General features: G+C 41.0%; 1 protein-coding gene across 1 annotated transcript; it reads right to left on the bottom strand.

Annotated features, from left to right (window-relative positions):
• Positions 1 to 8,533: 8,533 nt before the first annotated feature.
• LOC147958836 (uncharacterized) lies at positions 8,534 to 9,814 on the bottom strand. The gene is made up of 2 exons (XM_087537154.1): positions 9,420 to 9,814; positions 8,534 to 9,124 (listed from the first exon to the last, which is right to left on the bottom strand). The coding sequence occupies exons 1-2, from the start codon at positions 9,642 to 9,644 to the stop codon at positions 8,723 to 8,725; spliced, it is 627 nt and encodes a 208-aa protein (XP_087393280.1). The 5' UTR covers positions 9,645 to 9,814; the 3' UTR covers positions 8,534 to 8,722.
• Between the last annotated feature and the right edge of the window lie 218 nt (positions 9,815 to 10,032).

Below are 10,032 nucleotides of genomic sequence, written 5' to 3' on the forward strand. Positions count from 1 at the left end.
TTTTTTTCCTGCAAAAATAGTAGCTTGTACTTTTTTCTGATTTTATTTAATTATCTAATGTATTTACAAAATGTATTGAAACCAGTTCAGACATAAACAAATGCGGAAAATGTTCCTTTGCTTCAGTAAAATATTAGTGACAAAATATATATGAACAAAATGTTCCCTTGCTGCAACGAAAATATTTGCTTTTTTTAATCCTGAAAAAATAATAGATGTTAGGAAAAGAAATCACTTCAAACATAAAACGATGGGGCAAAATTGTTCTCATGCCGCAATAATAATTTTCATATATACGAAAAGATGTTTGTCTTCTATGCTTAACAAAAGTTCGTCTCTTATGCTTAATAAATGTTCATGTGTTAAAAATAGTAGCTGCATTTTGAAAAAAGTTAACATAGTGGTGACAAAGCCTTAACAATAATAAAGGAAGAAGAGGAATAGTACGAAGAGATAAAAATAAATAGTAAATTAAAAAGGAAAGGGAACATGAAAGAGGGAAGAAAAGTGACGAAAAATCATTCCAATAGAAAAACCGCTCCATAGGCCCATTGCGCGTGTGTGGGTACATGTTATAGTGACAGTCCCACACAATGAGCATAGAATAGGAATTGCATGTGGTTGTTTCAGAAGATATATCTAATGTAGATGGTGATTGATAGAGCAATTCTTGCTCATAAGTTCCTGTATGAGTACTGCGCCTAACATAAAGCTTGTGACTGGTAGTAAAACATCTATTATCCCATGCAGTTGATCACACAACTTAGTGAGGCCAAATAAGGATTTATATATGTTTTTGTACTAGAGTTGAACCAACAGGAAATTGATTAGGAATTTCTAAAGAAATCACACACACACATATATATCCTAAGTGCAATGAAACCAATGACACTACATTATGAATAATAGTGACATTGATCAAAGAAAAAGGGAATTTAAAACACAGTTGAAGACCACACATAACAAATACAAGTATTACAAGGTTTTGAATGTGTCACACCCAACGTCGAAGACTATACCATGAGCAAAGCATGAGAAAACACCAGATACCTTGGGTGTTAAAGAAACATGCAACTGGATTATTGACTTTAGTGCAAGTGGGAGTCTGTTGGAAGTATACCCTAGATTATTGTATTATTATATTTCCATGTTCATAATTAAGACTTTATATTCTATGCTACGAATGCTATGATCCTGCAATATTCGATTTAGTAGAAAAGTCATATGTACACGTAGAACGATAACCAGTAAAATAAGATTCCCAGTCTCGTCTCTAAGACTGGTTCAAGTGTTGGTTTTCCGAATCCTAGGACATCCTTAAGAGTAATGATAGTTCTAAAATAATATTGAGAGTATGACATTAGAAGAACGATCATATTGAATAGACTCAAACTTATTTGTTAAACTTTGAGATGATATCGTCACAACTCAATTGTTATAACACAAAGTGTTAAGGTGTGTTTTAGTTCCTTAGGCCATGAGAGTATTGTAGTCACTTCTTACCATACGATGAGCTTTGGGGTTGCTCAAACGTCATCTATAAGACGGTGATCATCACGACAACTTAATGGTTCATCGGGAAGTTTGACAAGGGACTCAATAGCTCGAGAGTGGAGTTCGCTCCTCCGATGACGGAGAGATATTTTTAGGGCCCTATCGGTGTGATGACAACCATGATCGTCTGGCAAGACACATGTGACAACGTCACAGGGATGCCGAAATATGTCAATGAGAAAACAGAACTTAACAGAAAACAAGGAGAGCGGTATAGTGAGCATGTGTATGACTCAAGAGGATACCGACACATCTCACCTCGTATTTTTTAAAGTAACATGAAGCAAAGGGAACATCACATGATAACAAAAGGCTCACTTGAATGTCATTCATGTAATCGAAGGGGCTTCGTTCATGTATATGCTTTACCAAACCTACAAGGTCACAAGCTTAAGGTAATCACAATCTGTTGAGTGTTAGTAGGACGAGAGTATCGAGGATTTATTTGTGGAATTGTTCATTAATTTTCGAAATAGTTTCGAGAGGAGCTGAAAGGGTTTTGAAGTTTATCGGGCTATACCAGGTATTATTGATAAATAATATATAGGTGGAAAATGTTTCCGGTGATATTATTTTGTATAAAAGGCTCTAGTAATTGTTATGAGGCTTTTATATTTAATTTAATATCAACAGGCCTAAAAAGGCGAGGTGGTGGAAGGAGAATAGGATGACAAGGACCCATGTAGGGGAGGCGCCCACTTTTCCAAGTGGCAAGGCCGAATGGGACTAGCGGGGGACTCCTCCCTCCCCTAGGACAGTGCACCAAGGAGGGGCTCCTTACCTCCTTGTGTGGTGCCCATCCCTCTCCCTCCAACCTATATATGTATAATAGAGGATTTTTCACTATTTGGACATCCAAGTTTTGGAGCCTCCTCTAGTTCTCTAGTTCTAGTTCTAGTTCTAGTTGGTCCTAGTTGATCAATTAGAGCTTGATATAGATCCTATAATCCTCATAATTAGAAGCCCAATGTGGTTCTAATCTCATCCCTCTAATTCTCCGGCGATGATTAGCTCTGGACTACAAAGCGCTGCCGGATCATGAAGACCGTACGCTTGCAATCAAGTAGAGAGGTCGTGCTTTCGTTCTTCTGTTCGAGGGATCGTCATGGGCGGTTCGTGGGATCATTCATCTACGGTTCGAGGGACTCCAAGTATGATCTACACCGACTCGTCTACTTCTGCTGCTACTTGGAGTGAGTAAAGGATCATTATCCTAACCGTTAATGCATCTTCATATTGTTCCTGGGTGATCGTAGGGTGATTTTTTTAACTTCAACTACATTTGCCAACACGTTCTTCATGATCCTGGGTACCTACAGGTATGAAGAATGCGAACGAGACAAGCAAAAACTACTGAACAATTTTATTTCACACATACATGGCATTAATTCTAAGCACTTCCATCGATTCCTCCAACAAATACATCGGGTTGCAAGGATATTGCCTCAACCCATACCCTACCAGACTACTCTCACATAAATATTAGATCACACAAAGAACACATCATAGCACATCATGAAGGTAGATTGATTGATAATATGTCTTACATTGGATGTCGTGTGTGATACATGTTTACAAGTATGACTAGACGAGGAAGAACTATGGTGGAGATGGTGATGGGAAATGGTAGTGGCTAGGGTTGATGATGAAGATGACTCTATTCTAAGGCTCCTCCCTGTTGTCATGTTATCGTTTTATCATCGACCCCTTTACAAAGTTTGTTCAGGTGGATGAGAAACATCGGTTTCCATGCCATACGATCGCTCGTGCGAGCGGGCGTGGTCGCATGCAACCCGTCTTTTTCTCTGGAGCTCCTAGTGCGCCTCCACTTGATTTTTTCTATCTCCTCCTTTACTCCATTCCTTGTTCTGACTTGATTTCGTTCATAAATAGCCCATTTCTTGTGAAAAAAATAAAGAGAGGATTCCTGGAATCCTATGCATTCATTAGCCATTAGTGGCAATATCGGAGCGAATTTCTCTATTTTAATGAAATATATTTGTTTAAACTCAGTGTAGAGGAGTGTAAAAGTAACAATCATCAACTCCTCCAAGTTTGAACTTGATCGTCCTGATGCAACATAAAGAGAAATCCGAATCGTAAGGAACTCAGTTATTTAAATCGAAATAACGAGAAGATTTTGGTTCACTCACGATTGGTAGGCAAAGATAGCCCTCTACTTCTTGACCTGAAAACTTAGCATAGTTATAGCGGTGGCATGGTTATTATGGAAGTGTGTTATTGAAGAAAATATAATCAACTCAAAGTTTTTTGCTCTACTAGATAAAGCAACTTTGCAACACTTAATTCTATTTCCTCTAGTTAACACTTACTTGCTGGGAATGCACGAAAGAGCATGAAAACTTAAATTAGGGAGTGAAAGGTATGTTGAGAAAAACATGTTTTTGGAGTACTCATTAACATACCCATGAATGTCTCATCCTCAAGGCTTTTAACCACTTTGTTTCAATCATTGTTTGTTGAAACGTTGATTGTCACGTGAAGGAATTTTGCCAAGGAAATGATCATGCATAGAGTTTCGTTGTGGCTTAATTTTGGGAACAATGGATCTTGATATTTGTCTCTTTCGAGATCTTGTCATCAATTCCCGGTATTTACCACAGCAAGAGCAAGAGCCCTTTCTTACTTCTTACCAAAGCCTTCCACACACACCAATTGTCCAAGCCTTCCACCGATGATACACAAGGCTTAAATAAGTCAACCCAATCAGCCCGACAATGGACAAGGGAAGAACGACAACAAACGCGACACTTTTCGCAGACGCCGGACGGGTCCCACAACATTCGACCCCCTCACTAACGTGTGGGGCGGCCCCTCACCTCCCGTACGCCTCCTACCACCGGAGATGATAGAAATCACTCTGACAAGCGGCCCCCACATCCATGCCGGTATAAAACACGACGTCTACCCATTCTCTCTCCTCTCCCCGCCCATAGCCGGTCAAATACCATTTTTGGGCCTGGGCGAGGTAAAATAATTGTTTTTATACTAAAATTTTATACTTATTTTAAACTAAGTATACAATATTACATAGCGCTTTCTTGGCCCCGCACTACTGCTATATCTTTCATCATTTCCCCCCGCTTCCTACCCCGTTTCAGTTTCAATAAACTGCAATTTCCAAATACTAGGTACTACTAGATATCAATTTCATAAAGCATTATAGGTATTGGGTAGTATTCCCTCAGTTCCAAATTACTCGTCGTGGTTTTAGTTCAAATTTGAACTAAAACCATGACGAGTAATTTGGAACGGAGGGAGTACTAGATAACAATTTCATATATAGTCAACATGCATCCTCAAGCAGTACAAGGTGATATCGACGACGATCATCATATGTAGTTCTAGATGATATCGACGATGATCATCATATGTAGTTCTAGATGATATAGCCACACACACATATGTAGTTCTAGATGATATCGACGACGATCATCATCCGCAACCCTGGGCGGTGGGTGTTCCTGATAGTAATTAGGATGGCCTGTCCAACACGAAGATTCTTGCCAACGAGGAATCTCTTCCACCCAACCGATTTTAAGTGTGTGTGACTGTGTGTGTCCATGCAGTAAGTACAGGTGGCGACGGAGCCCCTTGCGGTAAGGCGTAGTCCAGCTGAGCCTTCTTCATCAGGCTCGATACTACAACTCACAGATAGGCTCTTTGGCAATTTCTGAATAAGAAAAACATATCAATTAATAAATAGACTCACACATACTTTTGCAAATATATTTTTATTAAGTATAGATTTCTACACTATCAAAAGACACAGTACTACACATTTGTACTAAGCATGAATTCTACTAATAAGTATATATGGATTATCTACACTATTAATAGTTCCTTGGATTCTACACTAATAAGCATGTGATTGGAGTCTACACTAAAGCATATCTTCGACTAGATTCCACACAACATATCATTGGACTCTACACTAAGCATATCATCGGTATTTTGCATTTGTAAGTATAACATACCATATCATGCCGATCGACCATGGTACTTGTCAGGCGGGTCACGAATGGCACCCCGACAAAGTCATCACGTGGCGGAATTATGTCCCATAGGTTGCACACCTCCTCCTCGCTCATCCTCATTCTTTGAGCTATGATGGCTTCATGAAGTGGGTCCTCACCATCTTCATCGAGTGGGTCCTCATTATCTTCATCATCTTCCACCAGGTTGATATAAATGACAGCCAGCTTGGGTCTTTCTGCTCTGAAGGAGAAGCTGATCAACTCACCACCAGTAAGACGCATGCGGGCGAGGAAACGGGCCCATCAATCTCCTCCAATCTGCGACATATTGTGTCCTTTCTCTACCTCCATAGTGTACGGCCCCCAGGAGCCTCAAATGTCACAGCGTCTCCTATTAGCTTGTTGAATTTCAACCTCACATTGCATGGGACGATCTATGTAAAAAAGCAAAATGACACAATGCAGTAATGCAAACACTAAAAATAAAATAGTTGTTACATTTCATATAATTTATTACCACCGCAGGACGAAAACTCGGCTGGAAGTAGATGCCGAACAGCTTGCCAGTTGCAAGGCTGCTGGCGCACCTTGACTTGCACAGTTGACATGGTTGTGGTGGTGGTGGCGCCATTTTCCTAAAGCAATATGAGCAAAGGGTTAACGATCCACTTCACAGGAAAGAAAAACAGTAGCATGTGATATTTTTGGTTCTTCTTCAGTTATATTTTCATAGTGGAACCCAATCCCAAAAAGTAAACAACAAGCTCTCAATTAAATTACCAACACCTTCTATAATAGAACCAATAGCTAGCAGGCAAATGCCAAATCAGCCAACAAGACTCACAGCCAACAAGTTCTCAATTAGCTTACTAACACCTTCTAGAATATCTCTAGTTGAAGAAATTCTTCCGCGAGAAGCAATTTGATGGACAATTATAATCCTAAGATCTAGTAACATATAAGATGACAAGGTATCACCTACGAAAGCATTTCAGTTGCACCTATTGCGGAAAAAAACTATTTGGCCCCTACCAAAGGTATAATCCTAAGATCTTTAATAAGTTATCTACCAAATCAAGGTACCACCTACCAAGACACATTTCATCTAATTTGGCCCCTATTGCCTAAGATAACTGATTAAAAAACAAGTGGCAAATTTAATTGGGATTAACTTAGCACTTGCAAACTAAATACTTGTATCAAAACCAATATCTAGCAGATCACGGTACCACCTACCAAAGCATTTCAACTAAATTGGCACCTACATTTTGCAAAAAATAACTTATTACAGAAAAACAAAAGCATCTAGTTATCCGTATGAAATCCGTAAGCCCTCGCAGCATCTAGGTAGGGCATCCCTCGGGGGGTGTTGTCGAGGAGGGGGGATGGCATGGTGACCTCGGTCGGGGGTGCTAACGAGGGGAAGGTCGGTGACTTTCCTACGAGAGGGGGCGACGACAGCGGCCAGCGAGGGGATCGAGGGCGGTCGGCCAAAGGCGACCGGCCAGAGCTCGCGGGCGGCGAGAGGTGAAGGAGCAGCAGAGGGGCGGCGAGAGGGGGAGGAGCATTACCTGCGGCAACGGTAGCGGAGGAGAAACCCTAACCGCAGTTGTCGGCGTCGGGCGGAGGGGGACGATTGAGAGATGAGCGTGCAGGGGGCCGGGCCGCGTGTTTTGTTTTTCTGTAGCAGTAGCGCGGGTACAGGGAGCGCGCTACTGCTAAGCCCAATATCAGTAGCGCTTTGTCCTGAAAAAACACTACTGCTAAGTCTAAGCATGTAAAAACATCAAAAATATACATTGGTCATCATTGATCTTTTTGTGTAGAATCTAAATAGTCAACACGAATCCTCACCATACCTGTATAGGCACAGGTGAAGATTCATATTGCAGCCACAAATCCTACACATATAGTTCAATGAAGACCAAGTGCTCGAGATAGTTTGAGAACTAACATATTTAAGGTGGTAAATACCTTGTTCGCTTAGCAGTATGGGACTAAACTTAATTAGTTGCAAGAGGGGATGATACTTAGCAGCAGCGAGTTTTGAAGAAAAATGCTGCTACTAAGTACTTTAGCAGTAGCGCGTCCAGGATAAGGGTGATACTACTATATCTAGCTTGGAGGCAACGCCGTGGCAATTGTAGTAGTAGCGCTCGTTTCACCTAGAGCGCTACTGCTACTGGGCTATTAGTAGCGCGGTTTTCTGAAGCTCGCTATGCTCCTAAGATTCTGTGTATAAGGTTTTCCCTAGTAGTGGATACTCGGAGCGACAAATCCTAATCTTGATCTATGCCAACCCAACAAAACACCATCGGAGATACCTGTAGACCATCTTTATAATCACCCAGTTACGTTGTGACGTTTGATAGCACACAAGGCATTCCTCTGGTATTCAGGAGTTGCATAATCTTATAGTCAAAGAAATATGTATAAGTCATGAAGAAAGCAATAGCATTTTTTTATTTTCAAACAAATCCCAAATTTGTAATAGTGGCAGTGGAAATATTTCTCTATGGGAGTAAATTACTATATCGCTGGAAGCATTTCTCTAGTGGATGGAAGCAAGACAATTATGTTTCTTAAAGAAGTATTGCTTTTATCTTTGATGGAAGCAAATTGAAATTGGGTTGGAAGTAATTTTCAAATTGATGGAAACAAGATAGAGATGCTTTTGAAACAAACTATCTCATTATGTAGAACATAATTTTCTATTAAATTGAAGCAAAAACTCGATTCACCACATAAGTGAATTCTTCGGTGAATGGAAAGTCAGAATAACAAAATTTTCGGAAGGAAGCAAACTGTTACATGACGTTGCAAAGGAATGTGGAAGCATGTATCAATTGCATTGGATGCAAACTTTACCTAAGAGAGAAACGGCCATAGACACACTAAGAAGAACATAATGAAGATACATATGTGCATAGGCATATCTGGAACGAGATAGTATATAGTAGATAAATAATAAAACAGGGGTGCAAATTAACAGAGTTGTTACTAGTTGTAGAAATTCGGACCACACAGACTAACGAACAAACAAGCAAACTGGATCTGGCAAGAGAAGTGGTTCTGGGCAATAGTAGCATGTTTCTTAGGAATCAAGATGGTGTAGCCCGACAGCGAAGCCTTCAACTTTTCCTTCTCCTTCTTTCTAACGGCAGCGACTCTCATGTGCAGTCTCTCGCTTCCAGCTCCTCCTCCTCCTCTTCTTCCTCCTCTTCTTCTTCTCCTTCTTGTTCTTGTCCTTCTTCTCCGGATTCGGAGCGAGAGTCTTCCTCTCCCTCCTCATCCTCATGCTCATTCTCATTCCCATCCCCATTCTCTGACTCAGAGTTCGAGTCTGATTCCGAGTCCGGGTACAAGCATGAGTATAATTCTGAGTATACGTCGGAGTAAGAAAGTTTCTTGTAGCCAGGAAGTATGGCGTTCCTCCTGAGGTTCGCCTTATGCCTCTCCTCTTGAATCCTGGTCCACTTGTTGATCTCATCCACGTAGTCGGGGTCGTTGGCCAGTACGTCGTCGCCAGCCTCGAGGTAGGCCTCCTCACCCAGCTCCTTGATGATCCGAGCCTGGCATAACAAGGGACTTCCTTTATTTTTCAATTCTGCGATGAAATCCTAAACTGCTTAGCAATTATAGTACTCCCTTCTAACCAGATTAATTGTCGCTGACTTGATACAACTTATCTTTGTTGTTTCTGTTGTTTTATGTGACATTGTACTAATAAGACATCGATAGTTAAAATGGATCGAAGGGGTACCACAAAGTAAATAAGAACTTTAAGATTATACTTTTTGAAATTATATATAATATAAAGTAGCGTGCTATTTTTTTCTAAATTAATGTAAAGTCCGTCAACCCAACCTTACGGTCAGCGCGTTTCTTCCTGTAGCGAGCGACGATCTCGTCGTAGGCGGCTGCCGCTGCCGCTGCCGCCTCTTCCTCTTCCGCCTCGATCAGCTCTAGCTTAAAGGCGTCAAGATCGGTGGTTGAGTGACCTTGTGCGTCGCCTGCAGAGGCAGCCATGGTCAGATCCTTGGAATTCCTCTCCAAGTCCACGTTATCTGTGGTGGAATTAACATGGGCCATCACGGGTGGATTTGTACGTCAGCTTCGCCTCGATTCGACGTGGGTTGTGGGTTTGAGGCTTGTTCTTCAGCCTGGATCTCCCCGCCTCCAGATTTAAAGAGGAGGGAGGAGAGGAACCCTGGCGCAGTCGGAATCGGAAGCAGAATCAACGTCTCCATCGAGTTCCAGTTTTTTTATTGAGGGGCCAGGCTGCCACAAATGGCCCGTATTATATTATAGCCCGCGGTGCACCTATATGAGCCGGCCCAGTAGCTTGTACTTTTTTCCCGCAAAAAAGTTTTTTCTGATTTTACTTAATTATCTAATGTATTTTTTCTAAAAAAACAAAAAATGTATTAAAACCAGTTCAGACATAAAAAATGTGGAAAATGTTCTTTTGCTTCAGTAA

This window comes from Triticum urartu, chromosome 7A, assembly GCF_056163025.1.
Source record: "Triticum urartu cultivar PI428250 chromosome 7A, HENAU_Tu73, whole genome shotgun sequence".
In the NCBI taxonomy this organism is placed as follows: domain Eukaryota; kingdom Viridiplantae; phylum Streptophyta; class Magnoliopsida; order Poales; family Poaceae; genus Triticum; species Triticum urartu.